This window comes from Sinohyriopsis cumingii, chromosome 12 (assembly GCF_028554795.1).
Source record: "Sinohyriopsis cumingii isolate HCF-2022 chromosome 12, ASM2855479v2, whole genome shotgun sequence".
Lineage (NCBI taxonomy): Eukaryota > Metazoa > Mollusca > Bivalvia > Unionida > Unionidae > Sinohyriopsis > Sinohyriopsis cumingii.
The window spans coordinates 12,487,770-12,507,069 of NC_142972.1; the positions used below are offsets into that span (position 1 = coordinate 12,487,770).

General features: G+C 33.7%; 1 protein-coding gene across 1 annotated transcript in view; it reads left to right on the forward strand.

The window, feature by feature from the left end:
- Nucleotides 1-19,300, forward strand: part of LOC149786015 (E3 ubiquitin-protein ligase rnf213-alpha-like) — a 431,187-nt gene that overhangs the window by 95,843 nt on the left and 316,044 nt on the right. Inside the window, exons 14-17 of the mRNA XM_089978093.1 lie at nt 1,411-1,515; nt 6,603-6,704; nt 11,662-11,857; nt 18,755-19,072. Coding sequence (XP_089834219.1) covers nt 1,411-1,515; nt 6,603-6,704; nt 11,662-11,857; nt 18,755-19,072 — 721 coding nt within the window. The remainder of the gene's footprint in view (nt 1-1,410; nt 1,516-6,602; nt 6,705-11,661; nt 11,858-18,754; nt 19,073-19,300) is intronic.

The following is a 19,300-nucleotide window of genomic DNA, read 5'->3' on the forward strand; positions in this document are numbered from 1 at the left end:
TATAAGTTCTTTTGTGACATACAAAAAAAAGAATATTTTGAATTTTTTTTTAAAAAAGCTTAATGTATTATTGGTTTGGTCTTCTTAGATGCTGTCTATATTATATGAATAAGCAGCTTGGCAAAAAGTGCAGCTTTAAAATAAATTTATCATACTATTTCCAGTTTTAAATAAGATTCAGTGAATTTGTGGTTCAGAAAGGAACCTTCATACAAAACAGTCACACTTGAAATAGTGGAATTTCATCTAGCAGGCAGTGGGTTCCTACAATGCTGAGTTGATGCATATCTCTCTACCTCCCTCCAGGTTTATTAGGTTCTTGAAAGTATTGACAATAAATCTAATTTAGGTTTTATATAGTAATGTGGTAGCAATACATTGCCTGATTCAGTACTAACAACTAAGCAGACCAGAGTCAAACAGATGACATGTATACATGTACTTCAGATAAGTGAAGTCCTCTGTTCTAGCTGGGGACAACTTGATTGAGAAATTTGTGAGCTAGTGAAATACAGATGTGATTTTGCATTTGCCTTGGTGGGTGGAACATCAGGCAAATTGGAAGGTTTGTTGACAGTGTATGAAGTTGTTGTTGTTGTTGTTATTGTAGGTTTTAACGCCATTTTTCAGCACACAATAGGCTATAAATGGCGGCCAGTATTAATGGTGGAGGAAGAACCTGGGAATTCCCCGGAAAGAACCACTGACCCTCGAGAAGCTACTGGCAAGCTTTCTCACATACCCACATTGGCTGAATCCGAGACTTGAACTCATGCAGACAGAGGTGAGATGGCAGTGATCCGTAATGGAGAGCGCTTTAGACCACTCGGGGCCACAACAGTTTATGAAAACTTCAAACTCATCTAGTCATGGAAAATTAGTGTATGATATGTCTTAGATCATTAGTGTTATGGGCAATTAGTGTATGATATGTCTTAGATCATTAGTGTTATCAATAGAGTGTTTGCGCTTTAATGTCCATGAACATAAAATTTCCTAGCCCTGTTGTCATTAACTGTTTGAGAACAGATGTTGAAATCGTGTTAAATATTTTAACGTTTGGATTCTTTAATAAAGAGCCCATAATAAAATTTGAACCACTAAAATGTTTGAATTATCTTTTGCTTGTATGTCCAAATGAATGTTAAATTTTACTGATAATGAAGCATTTTAAGTACCAAACTTTTGAACTTTTGAGCCCAAGTTCAATATTTGTTCTGAGGCAGTTTTCTGACACTAGGACCTGTTTGTATTTACTGAAATTAATTAGATTTTGCACATAGGCAAGTTGGAGATGTAAAAGATCCAAAGGTAGGTCATAGTTGTGGATAATATGTGATGTATCCTTTAGATTTAGACATTTATTAATAATTAGCATCATCTTTGAGTGTCTATATTTACATCTCATAGGCTTGGAGCAGTTTGCTTTCGCCAGAGGATCTGAAGTCACCAGCTGTTGCTCAGAAGTGGAGTAAAGGGATTTTACAAGACTTCAATCACATATTGGAGCAAGAGGCAAGATTATTTCTATGTAAAGTTTGGTAGTTGTTATGCCCCTGACATATATATCTGTGAAACAGGCATATAGTGTTGCCTATGTCATGCCATGTGTCATATCCATTGCCTATTTTGTTTTTTGGACTGAATAGATTGAATCTAAATTTGGTTTGAGGTTTAACATAAGATGAAATAGGTCAAGTTCAGATTTCACCATTATTGAACAAAAAGTTTACAATCTTATGGCCAGTGTTGACATTACAATTTGCCATTTGATTGGTCAGTGCATCTATGTCATAAATACAAATTTCTTGTTTGAGATGGTAATTGCAGAACACCAGTATTTTAGTGTTTTATCCTAAGGATTTGCATTTATATAAATCCTTACCAAAAATCATCAAATTGCTTTGAATAATGATAATAATAATAATAACAATAATGCTTTATTTATAGAGGGTGACTCATTAGTCAAGGACTATTCTCTCTTGAGGCCCTCTTAAGGAGAGTATATGAGTGAGTGCATGAAAATTCAGCACATGTATTTTCCCCATGATATTAATAAAACCTTGAACCTGCTTTTCCCCATGATATTAATAAAACCTTGAACCTGCTTTAGTTTCATAGCTTATTATGGTCATTGCTAAATAACATCATGAAATCATGGTCATTTTCTATTTGAGTGTCATTGAGTGGATTATCTTGATAATCTAGTAATGTTTTTTCACCAACAACACAGTTTTTACATACTGTTCTCTCTTGTCTGGAAAATTCCAAGATAGGAAGAATATTTCAGCTTTCAGTAATTCCTGGAAAAAGTACTGAGTATTTAACATACATTCTTTTAACAAAAGGAAAATTTAATCATTTTAATGTCTTCGTAAGCTTATAAGACTTGAGCTCTCCTTTAGGTTTCCATGGATTGTGATTAGGAGTACAACATTCTGTTTAAAATGGGAAGCTTTTCCATCAGGAAATGATAAAGATAAAACTTTTCACAAACTTTCAATATGGCATCTTGTAAACTTAATATTTATGTTTTAAAATTTGTTATGAACTATTATTGTACTTATGCACAGAATGTCATGTGTCAAGGAACAGAACTTTGTGTCTCTCTCATTTGACCATTCCTCCCTCATTCAGTTCTGTTTCCTTATCTTGTTTCCCCAATTTGGAATAATAAACAATTTATTTCCCTTGTTTGGGGGAGATATCAAGGTTTGTTCATTGATGATAATTTATGTTATACTTGTGCTTTGTCTTTATGGAACATGATTTGCCTTGGGTTTACAAAAGTTCATATCTCCTAAAGTAGCAGGATATGTATATTGGCATTTAGTATTCAGAGTTACATTTTCATAGTTTCTCTTGAACTGAAACTGACAAAACTCACAGATTGAAATTAGAATTAGGATATTTGCTACTCAAGAAGCCCGAATCATAAAAAATAAGCTACTATTTTTAAGTTCATTTTTTAGCAAATTGGAGTTGAACTTGCATTGTGTTCATTTCCTGGTTTATATGCTCACTTATAAGTCAAGTCATACAGCAAACAACAAAGATACTGATCTGCCACAGTATAATGTGCTTGCAGATCAGGATCTGTTCTGTTTATTCTGCTGATAACTCCTAATGAACTGCACAGACTGAAATCTTCTGGCACATTATGTGATGGCGAATCTGGGTCTGTGCAGTTTGCAGTTTGTCTCGTAAGCGAGTATATACAGTATGATGTCAGACATATGCAGAATAGCCAGTGAGTTGATAAGATAACCTTTTTATCCCGTCATAAAACAATCTTGAAGTAGTATAGGAATAATGTGCTTGTGTGTGTGTGTGATTTGGATTTTTAACATAGCTTTAACAATTTTTCAGTCATATCACTATGATGTCTGCAGTGTGTCAGTTTACAGTGATGTCTAGCATTGGGGCATCATGCTGCAGACATGTAGCATCATGTCCCACCCTGTCACATTATCCTGACCCTAGGCTAGGCTAACCAGTCCTAACACCAACCTCCTAATGCTGAGTGCCAAGTGAAGCAGCTGTTAGTACAATTTTTATAAGTCTTTGGTATGACTTGGTGAGGTTTGAACCTATGACCTCCTGCATCTGAGGTGGATGCTCTAACCACTTAGGCCACCAGAGCGGTGGAATATTATGATACAGTCCATCTGTATGTACTTGTCAGTTATACATGTATAATGTCCATTAAGTTCTCTTATATTGGGAGACATAGACACATAAAACCTGGGTCAATGATGGTGCTATTGGTATAGATTGGATCAACATTTTTGGAACTCTGATCCTGCTCCTGGGAGTTTGGACTAGGAGTGATTTTATGTCAGATTTCAGATAGCTCCTGCGTTGTATGCCTCACATGTCAGAGAATTGGCATGTGCTATCAGTGACCCAAATGCCAACACATTTCAGACTCGGACCTTTGGATAATATCCTGGGATATTTCCTTTCCTACAGGAACTTAAATCCAGGGTTATAACATAGCAACCATTGAGAACCCCACCATACAGTCATATATACACTTTACTGGGCATAAAAAGACAGATTTATATGGCCATGAAAAGACAAATTTCAACATGCTCCTGAAATTGATCCAGGCTTCAGTCATATCTGTAGGGACTTTGCCCCTTAGTTTATTCATAACTTAAAACTATTGGGATACTGTTACACCACTCCCATGTTATGAGTAAAATGTTCACCAATGCATATAAATTTTAGCATTTGTGAGAGACAAATCTATATTTATTTACTTGAATAATTTTAGTGTAGCAATTTAAAAATGACATCATCATTTTCAATGGCAGGTATATGTGGCATACAACATTTTTGTGAAAAAAATATCTTCATAAGCATATGCAATTAATTCAGATATTTCCCTTTTGATTTGTGATACTGCCAGTTCCTTCAGTAAGTGGCCGTCTGCATATATCACAGTCTGGATCACAGTCTATAAAACAACGTAAATTATTAACATGTGTTAACCATTCTGACACATGAGCTGGTGCATATCTGTTAAATGATAGATATGGACACAAATGCATAAAATCTTCAGTTGGCTGTAAAATGGCTATTACTTGAACTAATGTAAATGAAGATAGAATTGCATCTTTATTCATATAATCTATCAGCAGAAGATAAAGAAGGTAAAGACTTTTTATTAACTAGTCCCAAAATGCTACATTTTTGGCATCATGAGGTTCCTCATCTGGGCTCCTTGGTGTCATCACAAGTAGAAATAGACCATATTGGATGGCATTGGAAAAAAGATGAAAGATGTAGTTTTATAATGATACCAAGTAATGTCACAAATCTTTCTACTCCAGTTAAAAAAATAGCTGAAAAGAAAGTAACTTGTTAGACCCGATTCCTTTTGGGTGAACAAATTGCTGGCTTCAGAACCCAAGTTCTTTCTCTAAATTTTAGATTGCCTTTTGTGAGATCTAAAGCAAAGTGGTCAAAATAGCTCATGGACAGATGAACCTTTCCAGAAAGTTTGGTGAATTTGAGTTTCGGAGAAATAATAGACCTGGAGGCAAATGCATTGGGTTGAATAAGTAAAAAACAAAGCAAAACAAAAGAAGTTTTTACCAATTTTCACACAACAAAGCAGCCAAATGAAAACAATTTCTTTTTATATATCTGAGCATTTGGATGTATGAAAGTCTTGCAGAATCAGACATGCTTTGATTCAGTTAGTAGTAACAAGAAAACATTATGTCCTGAAAATAATGTTATGGGTATAATTAGTTAATTTGTCTTATCTAAAAAGTTTGCATGAACATATTGATTCTGCATGACAGACCAAAAGCAAACTAAGTGGATGGCTTGCTAATATGGTCAGGAAGAAGCCTATTGATTTGGCATGAAAAGGTCAAACGTCAATGTCACTGTGGTTAAAAATGAAAATTAGTTTCTGTATAAAACGTTCACTTGTCAACCAAGCGCCTTCACCAAGGTTTGTGGATGTCTTACACCTTGAGTAAGAAAAATGCTATTGATTTTGTGGTCAAAAGGTCAGAGATAAGGGTCACTGTGACTGAAAGCATAAAAATGGATTCCTCACAATAATTGGATTTCTCAGCAATCAACAGTGACTAAACTTTGTTGATGGCTTGTATTTTGGGTAAGGAAGATACCTCTTGATTTCTGGGATGTAAAGGCCAAGGATCAGGGTCACTTTGAGTGAAAGAAGAATGGTTTCTGCTTAAAAACTTCTACAATAGTTCTGCATCACAGACCTAGACTAAACTTTGAGGATAGCTTGTACTTTAAGGTAGTAGTCTTTTGATCTTGGGTTCAGAATGTCAAAGGTCACAGTCTCTCTTTTCTGGCTGAAAAATAACAAATGATTTTGTAAAGAAATTTCAGTTATCAACCAAGTACCTTTATCAATGTTTGAGAGTGACTTACATTTTGGGTAATGAAAAAGCCCATTGATTTTGGAGTCAAAAAGACAAGCATTAGTGTCACTTTGACTGAAAGCAGATAAATGTTTTGATATGCATTAATGGCTTTGGTTTTTAGACCATCCACCTCGACCAAGGTTTGGGAACAGCTTGCGCTTGGGTAAGAAGTAGACCTAATGATTTTGTTGTCAAAATGTCAAGGGTCAGGGTCATTATGACTCAAAGAAAAACATTCTTTGCTGAAATCTTTTGTTGTTGTTCTTGAGCGGGTTCCTTATTCAAACTTTGAGCATGGGTGGCTTGCACATATAGTAAGAAAGAAACCCATTGATTTACAGGGTGTAAAGATTGAAGGTCATTGTCATGGTCATGGTGAGTCAAATAAGTTTCTGTACATAAATTTTGTTCATGACCACATACCTTACATACCTTGACCAAAGGTCTGGGTCATTGACATCCACTGGTCAGTAATTTACAGAGTCAGTCATGTGCTATTAGTGGATACATAGAGGATTGTTAAACAGTGTCTGGCATATAATATATATTTAATGGTGTTCTTTAACTCTTTTGTTATACCACGTTGCCAAATATAAATCCATTGTCAAAAAAAATTAAGTTTTTTTTAAAGATAGCTCCATTTAACAGCTTAATGCTTAATAGAGAGAATATTCTCTTTTTCAGTTATCTCTAACAGATGCAGAAGATCTCATACAGTTCTACTGTACAGAATTGGAAACCCTGCATTGCAGATTGCAGACATGTTTAAGCGATTTTGCCTTTACAGTAGGTATACACAGATCTGTAGTCCAGTATTTGGGGTTATCTTGAGACCCTGATATATGATACAGTATATTTGGATTATCTTTAATTTCATTTCCTAAACACAAAATAAATTATATGAATCTTCCTACAGTTGGTATCAAGTAAAATGAAACCTGTCTATAGAGGACAGTCAGATATCAGGTGTTCTATTTGTAATGGTATTCTACATGGCTCTTTATACTTAAATTTTGTAATTATATTGTAAATTTGAATTTGTCTGTAAAATACCATTGAAACTTTAAAACCAAACAATTATACTGATATGAAAGAGGCATAACTACCATTTTCTGTTTTATACAAGTGATGTTTTGAATCATTTTCTTATTCACTGACATTTTTTAGACTGAGCATGTGTCAAATATAAATGAAGTTCTGATTTAGAACAGACAGTTAATTTTCATGTCCTTTTTGTTAGTAATAATTTGCATTCACCTCTTAATTATATGCAATTAGAAAAAAATAAAATCAACCGGAATGATGTCTCAGTTTGACTTTAAAGTAGAAAATTAATTAGAATTAATTAGAAGTTTTGTCAGCAAGATTATGATATATAGTAATGCATACATCATACTTGTCTTGCTTGTCAGAATCATCTCACTCACATAAACAATGCACTGTGCATGTACAACTCTCTTTATGTTTGGTTGTCTGCACCCTAATAACAGTGAAAGTTAGAATGGAACACCCATGTCAATTGAGCCGTAGCACCATATTCATTATGATAACCATAACGTTGAGGATACAATAACTACATGTGTAATATTCTTCTTTTAATTGTAAAATATGCTTCAAACACTTTTTCCTCCTAAAATGTTTACATTTTCTAAAAAAATTATTGCTCAGGGAACAATAGAGATACTCTGTCTCCATTATTTGTGATAAATGCATTGTATTTTTCAAATTTCTCGTACACTCTTTAGTTAGGTATGCAAGAATTCAACTTTCTTCTTTCATTGTCATAATTTTTGTAGGTAGATCAGAAATGTAATGATTATTTTCTGTTTCTAGAACTTATATTTTCATTAATGATATGTTCCAGTTCTTTAAATTAGACTGAAAAATATGTTCCAATGGTTATAATGCAAACATTGGATATTAGTGATTTTTGGGGGTGGGGTGGGGTGGGGATATTGTATTTTAGACACACTGTAATGTTTAGTGACTCAAATAATTTTCATTCAATACACTTTCATTGATTTAGACTTCTGACTCCATAATTTGTGTTCCTCACATTTACTACATGTATGTGCCAACATGAAACAAATTCTTTAAATTACACCTAGTAAATATGTTCCAATGGTTATAATACACATATTGGCAAGTAGTGATTTTTGGGCTATATTGCATTTTATACACCATGTAATGTTTTACAACTGTACAATAACTTCATTAAATACACTGTAATTGATTAAGACATTAGACCTCAGAAAGTCTTTCTCACATTTTGCTACATATATTTGCCAAGATGAAACACTGTCCATAATGTGCTGTATGGACCAATAAACACTATACAAATGATCTGAACAGTCTTTACGTAATAACATGAATTACATTAACCAGATGGTAAAAGTGTTCTTTTTTTACAACAATATTATACTTAGAAAAACATTAAATACTTTAGGACATTTTTGTATATCCATGCCTGGCATGAGTTTAGTTTGTAATTAATCCACTCCCTCTGCTATTTATGTTGTAATTAGAAAATGTATTTGAGTAAGATGAAACATTTTGACAGTGTTGAATCAGTGTAAATCCTGCAATATATTACCAGCATTGACCATTGTATGGAGCAGAGTCTGTACATCACAATCTCTCTAGAAAATGTAAAGTTAAAAGGAGAACATTTAAAACTAAAAGGAGAGAATATAAAGTTAAAAGAAGGAATTGGACTGAAATTCACTTTTGATGAGCATAGAGCCTCATGTTTGAGCACATATAACCTGAGTGTGTTCCATTCATAGTGAGTTTTAATTAGTCCTGCAATTTTTATAATGTGATGGTTGTTACAGCAAAATGCATCTTTCATACTTCAGCTAAGTTCAGAAATTAATCAGTAATGGTCAAACATTGAATCAGTAATGTTGCTTAGCAAAAGTTCAGCAAACGTTAAGAAATATGGGAAGATTTCTTTCATCAGTCTTAGAATTAACTTTAAAGTATAGCACAAATGAAATCATGGTGTCAAGTATAAGACATTCTGCGTAGCTGTCAGTATGTTACACTTCTTATAAATAATCCCTCTAATTATTTCAGATAAAATCCATTAACTAGGAACAAACATCAAACAAAAAGTTTATATAACTCTCATAGTCATGTTATCTTTATTGTTAAATCATGTTGAGTTGTCAGCATCAGAATATCTGGATCATTATGGTAATTGAAGCATGAAGTCATGATCCAGACCTTCTGTTGCTGACAAGACTTGATTTAGCAATCAGGATCAAATTACTATGCTAATGATGTTTATGTTATGTACCTATCAAGTTTCAGATAATAAAATCACTTTACTTAACTGAAAAATAATAGAAATTGCCTAATGTATCCATGATGAGCTTCCTGAACTGAATTACATATTGATCAGCTGAATCTCACAGTCTATGAACAAAGCACATAAAACAACAGTCACTAATTTTCACTATGCTCACTGTTAGTAACATGAATAAATCTGTACAAATATAATTGTAGAAGGCCTCATGGAAGATTGGTCAGTTGACTAAATGAACTTCTTTAAATAATGTTATTATTATTATTATTATTATTCAAAGATGCATGGGGTGAAAAATTCAAACACTATTCTTATTCACTATTCTTATTTGAATTCATATCAAATGTATCATTACAGTTGTCAAAGATTAACGTCATATGGTAATTATAGAAAACAAGAATAAATTCTTCCTGGATCGTTGATTTAAGGATTTGTATCCCAGATGTTTTAAACAATAGTTGAGGCTTAAAAACAAAGAGAGATTGGTTTGGGGAATATGCAATGAAAAGATAGGGTATGGTAGAATATTTTTATAAAACGATTGTTCATGGAACACTTATACTGATCACTTATATTTAATACAGGGATGGATGGATGGGAAAATTTTGCCTGTTCATGGTACTTGGCAGGGGACTACCCAGCCGGGTTGATTTTTATTGGTTTAGGGTTCTTCACTCCCATTTTGTTAAGTTTCCCCACCCACCTTCTCTCACCCCCATATTAATCAAGAATACAACTTTTTTGTTTTATGTTATTTTATTACTTCCAGTGGATGGAGTGGGGGACCTGACCCAACAAGATCAAATTTTTATCTTAAAACCCAGATGGGCTGGGTATTTCCAGGTAGTACAAAAACTTGCAGAGTCCAGGTGGCTGTGCCGAGTACCCATTCATCCTTAATAGAATATAATTTTTAACCCTGCTTTTGTCGAAGTAATGGTATATAGGAATCCTCATATCCATCCATCCATCACATATTCCAGATGCAACTGTTCTTGCCATTATTTTATGGATTGCCATGAAACTTGGTAAATATGTTAATCACTGCCTGAAGATGTCCATATTGACAAAACACTTTGCTACTTAAGTTTGTTGGACTTATTACCCTTATTGTCTTCTGGCAGAATATGGTGAATAGAGCATAGTGACAAAGTGCAGCATGCTATAAATAGAACACCTGTTACCTATTCGACTCCATACACATAGGCCTGCCTGTTAACTGTTAAGCAATGTAGTGTATGTTACGTTTAACAGCAGTTTTAACATTTTACATTTTTGGTACACATCTGTTATGTGTGGAAAAATTTAAGAGTAAAGTCCAATTGTTATAGCTGTGTAATTATTTTTCACAGAAGAATTTTGTATGTGCTTTAAAGTCTTGAGAGAACTCGTTCACCGTCAAGTCAGTGAGACCTCGTGACCAACCGTACCTGCCATTTCTCATGCTCGAAATTTACAAGATTTTGTCTGTGTATTCATCACTAAGCCATCAGAATTTGATAATTTATAAAAACTAATTGCTGCTACATCAATATCAGAGCCTTTACCTAAGTTATTGAAGCTTTCATAGTTGTGATTCTAATGGTGAAAACTTCTTAAGTACTGAATGAAATCTGCGACCTCCATTTTGGAGAGTGGAGATTACGAACCAGTTACTCTAAATAGCAGATATCGACCAGAGCATAAACAGTGACCATGTGATCTGACGTAAGAATGTAGTATTTAATAGCGGGTTTTCCCCGAAGGTGGCGCTTTGAAAACCGGCTTAAAATGACTGATGTTTACAGCAGACATCAAAAGGTGCTTCCATGTAAATGTAGTAGAAACGTCAAAAGGCACTTCCATGCGAATGCAGTAGAGGTGTCCAAAGGTGCTTGCATGAGGTAAAGGGTTAATCATTATGAAACTTGGGGGAAAAGTTATGGCCATCATCTGAAGAATGTACACAAGAAATCACTCTTTTGTCATGTTTTTTGCTTCTTTTGACATGTAGATTGATTTAATTGGTGATTGAATCTTGTGAATACATCTGTTCTCACAGTTTTCCGTGCATTGCCATGAAACTGTGTACAATTTATGGTCATCATCTGAAATGTGCATATCAACTACGCACTGTGCTTCTGTTATTTTTGTTGGATTTATTGCTCTTTTCAAGTGGATTGTTATGCATATTTACTGTGCATTGTTTGTTAATTTTTTAATATTTTTTATTTCATTGCTATTTGACATTGTATGTTTGACTTGAACTTGTCCAAAAAATCAAGTTAATTTTCCACCTAACCTGAATCATTGACTTTGGTTTTTATAGTAAATATGTTTATCTCAGTCTGTTGTTTACTAGATATTTCATATAATTTTAGTAATAGACCTCTAATTATAACTAAGATTTTATCAAATCTTTTCCTAAGTTTTTACTATTTATTTGATTTCAAGGCAATTGAGAATGGTTACATGGTGAAGTGGATTGACTTTGATAAGAGCCAGATGAAACGTTTTGGAGAACTTTTGTCACACTTGTTTGAAGGCCAATGGACAAAGAGAATGGCAGTAGAAGATATTCATGAAGACCACAAAATGCTCACCTTCATGTTAGACTGGCCTCCATTTTCCCACTTTATGGAACTCTTCAGTAAGTATTGGTGTAAAGGGATGTAATTTCAAGCCTCTGAGTAACTGGTAAAAAAACTAACAATACTTTTCACATCTAACAAAAATTTTTAAAGTTCACAGCATATGCTGTAAATGAAAAAATTTTAAGCATAAAAGTTTTTGAATTTAATATTTGAAAAGACAATATATATCTTTACAGCAAACATCAAAATGTGAACTGCTATTCAGCAAATAGTGAATATTTTATGTTCAAAATATGTTGAATTTATTAAATTTGCAAAATTTTAATGATGCTGTTGTGGTTTAACACCATTTTTCAGCACATGATGTACATGGCTGCTAGTATATTGGTTGGAGGAAGAATGTGGGTGAACCCCAGCAAGAATTGCCAACCTATGGATACTACTGGCAAGCTTTTTCATGTACCCATATTGGCCAAGCCTGAGACTTGAACTTGCACAGACAAAGGTGCAGAGATGGCAGTGATCAGTAAAAGTGAGCAGTTTAGACCACTCATCCACCTGGGCCTCCTTTCATTGATGTGAAAATATTATTATTCATATTATTCATATCAACTGATATGTAAAATCATACTGTTCTTTAAATAACTCCAGATCTCAAGTTTAAGTGATACGTGACCAAAAATGCTTGATACAGGTGTCCAAATTTTCATACATTTGTAACGAAAGCCAATATTGTATTAAAAGTTGATGAAAGTTGATGGCATACCATAAAAAACATCCATTTTTTATATACCTACCTTAAGTTAGAGTATATTATGTTATAATGTTATCTGTTCATTCATCCAGCCAGCTGGCTGTTGTCTGTCCATGTACCCATCTCTGTCTGTGAACCAATTTCACTTCTGCACAATAACTTAATTTTTCCATTATCTAGGGGTCTAATAATCAGAAAGCATAGTCATGGTATGTGCAATAAGAAAATTATGGTTTTTACACATTAAGTATATTTCAAGACCACATATTTTGACCAGAAGTTGAGTTCATTGGTCTGTAATTTCAAGTCATCTATACCTCACTGGTGTGTACATCCAGGACTGTTAAGCATTGGACAGGCATATAATACTCAAACATTTCTCATCATTTAATGTGTACAACATACAATTCAATTCAATTTGTCGGTTTAGCAAGCAAAATTTCAACTTGGAACAGACTACATTCTATCCAATACCGTAGTATTATGTGACATAGGTCTGACATGCTAACATTTTTAATAAATCCAACAAATTCAAGATATTAAACAATTTCATCACTCAGAACAGATAGCAAGAAAAATACAGTTTTCATTTTCACATGCCTCTACAGCTGTATATTGCTTTAGTAAAATGGACAGCTTTGTGGCAGGGCTTGGCTGGATTGTGACAATACAGTACAAGTTTGGACTATAAGTATTATGGCCATGGTCACATCCACAGCCAGGGGACTCAAAATAAAAAGGCTTCCTGCTGCCAGCACTTTATGAGTGCAGCCCTGAGTGAACAGAAATCAGGATTGTTAAATCATCAAGGCCAAAACTATACAACCCCAGGAAGCACTTTATGCAGCAACAAAACCCATCTACATTTTTGTTCATATATATTGCACAGGTATTTTTGTACACACACTTCCATGACACTGTTTAAACCATGAACTATGCCAAAAGGGCATTATATCATACATGATGTTTCTTATGTTAGTTCAAGAACAACAATTCTAATATGTTGATTTACTGCAGGCCATTTTATGAGCACTTTGTAATTCCAGTAAATAATTCTGTTCATTAGTTACATTCAAACTAAGTCCAAACACAACATTAAATTCATCTGCATACTGATATTAAAGCAAGAACGTAGGAAACAGGAATGATATGAATATCCACCTCTTTGTCCTTATATTGACCCTTATGGCTTTGCATCACAATATTTTTCTACTTGATATGTGACTTCTGTCACAATACTCTATGTGCAACAGAACCCACCTCACTGACCCATCCAATGGGAAATCTCCCAAACTTATTAACAGGTTCATTATTAATATTAATATTAATATTAAGGATTGTAAACACCTCTATATAGCTCCTATGTGACCTACATACACCAAAAGTATATATATATAAAAATATGACAACGTGGCTTAATTTCGTGCTATATTTTCACCTTTTTACTTCTTCCCTTGGGCCCCATATTTCAGTGAGAGGAATAAAATTTATTCCATGCATTAGTATTCTCAAAGATCTTTGATTTGAGGGCCATCATTACATGTCTTGGTATTGTCTTATTTTTTTAAATCTGTTAATCTTAGAGACAATTACAGTCTAACCTTTCTATAATGTCACTTGTATTATGTAATCACCATGCTGTCCTACCCCTTCATTCCAGGAACCATAGGGTGAACTGCAAACAACACACTATATGTATTCGTATGGTATAGTATCTTTAGTAATTTTAAAACTTTAAAAAAAATAAGTTGAAAAGTATAATCAACAGATAAAATTGACCATTTGTTATTATTATTTTTTTTAACCTTTAACACTGTCCTGTAATTCCCTGGGGTGACAGACATTTTGACACAGAAATTCAGAAAATTTTCATTAAAGCTCACAGTAGAGAAGTTGCGTGCCAAGTTGAGCAGTGAAATATTTGTGCATGTATAAGACATGTGATAGATATGCATATGTACATATGGATAGATACTGTAAAACTAAAATACCCACTTTTGGCGGGGGAGGGGGAAACCCCATGTATAATATGTGGGAACTTAATGTAGCAAATATTGAATCATTGATTAGCACCGCAACAGTGTTAATGAAAGGACAAAACTAGTAATTGCTTGACTGTGTCTCTGATAAGCTTAGTGTTATATTTCTGAAAATTATTTCCATTTTAAGACATGTCAGTTTGGTGATTTATGTAATGTTACAGTGATCAATTAATATACTGTAGTTTTGCATGAATCCATCAGCCCTGACAGTTTCAGGGTTTTTCTTGCTAGATATAAGTTATATGTATGTAATATGTTACACTTGTAAGATAGGTTTTCCTTGCTAGATAAAAGTTATATGCATGTAATATGTTACACTTGTAAGATAGGTTTTCCTTGCTAGATAAAAGTTATATGCATGTAATATGTTACACTTGTAAGATAGGTTTTCCTTGCTAGATAAAAGTTATATGCATGTAATATGTTGCACTTGTATCCTTCTTATATTGAGTATTAAACATTTTCCATTTAAGTTCTTCATCAGTTTCTTATCAGTACAGAATATCATTAGATTTTGTCATTTCCATCAATAATCAAATTCTTAGTTACTTTGATAAAAGGAGAGCTGTAGGTAAATTGATTTTATAAGCAGCCGTAGGAACCTCTTTTCTTTGCAGCCAGATCTGACTTTCATTTCCACACAGTATCTCTTGATCAGATTTGTAAATTTCAACCAACTTTGGTATTCTACTTGTTATTGATGAGACCTTGGCTGAGGTTGATTGTTAGCATACTGAATGATTGTTTAGAGGAGTTATAGCTCTTAATTGCCAGACCCCTCCACTTTTGATTCCATATATTAACAGATCTTCTGATTTCATGATTTTTCTTTGAGTTATTTCCTTTTGACTTTAAGCTGGATGCAGTGTATCAGAATTTTGTGAAATGCATCTTCTATCATAATTAATTTAAGTATTGCAACCTCATTTGTCCCCAAAATATGGAAAACTGCAAAAGTAACTCTTATTCACAAATCTGGTTCTAAGGATGATGCTGATAACTACCGACCAATCTCAGTACTACCAAACTTGTCAAAATTGATTGCAAAAACATGTTCATGACTCATTCATGTCATATTTAACCAAACACTTGTTGTTACACTCTTATAAATCAGGATTTAGAACCATTCCAGTGAGACTGCCTTGATCTCCCTAACTGATAAATGGCTTCAAGCACTTGACCAAGGTAGAATAATAGGAACTGTATTTGTAGATTTCAGGAAAGCTTTTGACATGGTGGATCATGAAATCCTTTTGAAGAAACTGAAAATCTACCTATGTGATGAAAGAACAATTAGATGGTTTACTTCTTACTTAAGTGAGAGAACACAACATGTTTACATAAATAATGTTCTGTCTGAACCTGAAACAATTAGATATGGAGTACCACAAGGCTCAATTCTAGGTCCATTACTATTCATTTTATTTATTATTGACCTACCACTTTTACTAAGAGACGCAATATCATCTTCAGATCTCTATGCAGATGACACAACATTGTCAGACATCCAAAACACAAAGCATGATCTTGAAATTTCTTTACAGAATGCCCTAAACAAACTGGAAAACTAGTGCACATGTAATGGCATGGTGGTAGATACTGGTAAAACTAAAATATTACTTATCTCAACACGGCAGAGAAGGACAGATCTTGATAGTGATGAACTATGTCTGACATGGAAGGATACAAATTTGCAAATGGTCTGTCATGACAGACTACTTGGTGTTCTGGTAGATAATAACCTATCATGGACCGAACATATCAAACATATCAGTAAAAAAGTCAATTCAAGTTTATGGCTTCTCAGTAGGATAAGACATTTTCTCCCTGAAAGGCACAGAAAACTATTTTATAACAGTTACATACAACCCTATTTGGACTACTGTAGTACAGTATGGGGTAATTCAAATGATAAAAACATAGCAAAGCTGGCATATCTTCAAAAAAGATCATTTGGGCTAATATCAATCCAGAAAGAAAGCAAGGAAAGTTTAGCTGGTAGGTTAAAAATATTACCTATTAAAGACCGAATCTGTTTGAGAAAAGACAAATTAATGTACAGGATATCTCATAATAGTGCTCCTGAATATTTACAATCACTATTCCAGTATAGGCTACCTGGTAATACTCCCCACCTGCGATCCATGTCTACCAAACAGTATAAAATTCCCAAACCATATAAGGAGTTATTTAAAAAAAGTTTCCAATACTCTGGAACTCTTCTCTGGAATAGTATTCCAGTTGAGATTAGAAATGCCCACTCTATTTCCTTCTTCCAAACCCAATATATCCAGTGGCTTCAGAGATGCAACTTAAATAAATAAATTCCTTTGTATGAGGGCCTCAAGGTAAATTAGTTTTTAGCTAATTGTGTTACCCTCTTTAAATAAAGTCATTATTATTTTTATTATTATTAGTATCAAATTTTTTTGTGAATTGCTGTGAAACTTAGTATATATTATGTTCATCATCAGAAGATCACGGAACCAGTCATTTTATTTTATTACTATAAACTCATGTCCATGATAAGGTAGGATTATGATGCACTAGAGGTGAGAGTATATTTGTGTGAGCAAATGGCTAACCATTTCTGGAGTTATTAATTAAACTGATTAGATTTTCAAGCTATTACAGCAATATTGCCTTTTTCTAAGACATTTGAAGCCTTTTGGACTTGGACTAGTTTGACTAAACCTTGTTAGAATACTTTAGCAAAAGAAATAACTTGAGTTAGACTTATGATTGCTGGAATTCATGTTTCTTTGCATATGTAGGTGACTTGATTAGATTATTATTTCATTTAGCAATTTTTGAATTTTTCTCAACGTTTTGGAATTTTAGGGGTTGTAGATGTTTTTTGCTGCATTAGGATGTATCTACATGTGTTACAAACATTAATTTGTTTTGTGCTTTGTTTGCCTAAGATTTTCTGACAAGCTTTGGGGTCTTTCCGATTTGTTCAAATGCCAAATATACTAGCTGCTATGTGTAGGCTTTCATGTGTTAAAAAATGATGTTAAACCCACAAAATCTATATATTTTGTATAACTTTAAAATGTAGGGTTTATGTGTTGTTAGTGGGTGTGGAAGGTCTGCTTTACATGTAAGCAATAATCATGTATATTTATTCATCTGCCAGAATACATAGATACCTCCATATCAAAGACACTTGTTCCGAAAGGACATTTCTGGATTCCTTCTGTTGTGTTTGGACCCCTCATGTGTGTTTATTTAAGGCAGTATATAAGGTACACCTGTCTGCAAAGGAAAAATATAAATGGTTCCTTTTGTGTCCTTTGTATATAGGGTTTACTGGAACTAGCATTGCTTTCTTCAACATTGTTATAAGCATAAAAAATGACATCATTTTTCATTTCAAATGGTTTTCTGCACATCTTCCACACAAATGAACATTCTAGACTTTCACAAAGAAGATCAATAAGAGACCTAGGAAAAGTACTTAGGTCACATAAACAAAATTAGGTCAGATTTGGTCCAAAGATACTGTTAATATTTGCACTTAATGTTATCTACTTTTAGTCACAATATAATGCACCATGCTCTTAAAAATCAGGGACCAACTATATCATACTTATAACAAAATTTTATTTAATTCACCTTGCTTGATTTTTCTTTTCATGATGGTTGGTGGGGGTTGGGGTGGAAGACGCGGATCCATGATTTTGCTTTTAAAAACAAATTCTTTCTAGTCATTAGTGTTTATGATTAATGCTGTCACTATCAGCTGTATACATTAAGATCAGTCTTAATTTCTGTTTAAGGCCACATAACCAAAATATTTTTATTTTCATATGTCGTCCACTTCTAGGTATAATATGTTAGATTGTGACCTTAGATTGAGGGACTTGCTATTTGACACATAAAAAAATTTGATTTTATTCACCCTGCTTGAATTTTCCTGTCATGGTGATGATGGTGGCCTTAGGGGCACAAAAGGGGAGGGGAGAAGGGGAGTAACATGTCTGTGCTTTGAGAACAAATTCCTTCTAACCTTTAATCCTTATGATGAATGCTGTCCCAATCAGTGCTTCAAGTTAAGATCAGTCTTACATTCATTTCCATCAGTGTGTGATAGCAGATATGTAGGATATGGAGCTGATTTAATTACGTGTTACATTAATGTTTTAATATTTTAGGTGGAGACAGAAAGATTTGTGACTACTTGCAGAAAAGCTGTGTTTCCCAGCTGGAAAAATGCACTGATTTTCTGAACAGGCTGATATCTGATTTACTAAATGGTCATGTTGCTTTGGAAGATCTAGACCACATCCTGTCAGCAAAAGACAAGTTTTTGGAGCTAGCAAAGAGCAGGCAGGGTTTACAAGAAAAAAACCCCAAAGAGAATGATGTCATTCCAAAGACAATAAAAGTTCGGCAGAAAGAAGTTCAGTGTTACAGAACTCAGATTGATCAGATACAGATTCTCTTGAAACTTTGCGCATATTTTTCCACAGGTAAGCTTTATTGAGCTGTACCTTTTTCTAGAATCTGTTGAAAGCATAAATGGCAGGTAAAGCAGTTTCTTGTTAAAATTGTTTCTAAGTTAGTAATTTCCTCTTTGATTATGTCACCAAGTCTTACTCAGAAGTATCTGAGCATAGACATGTGCTTTAATTTGAAGTAGTGATTTTGAAGTACCAGTAGGGTACAGAAAATGAATCACAGTTCTAGCTTGTTAGGTC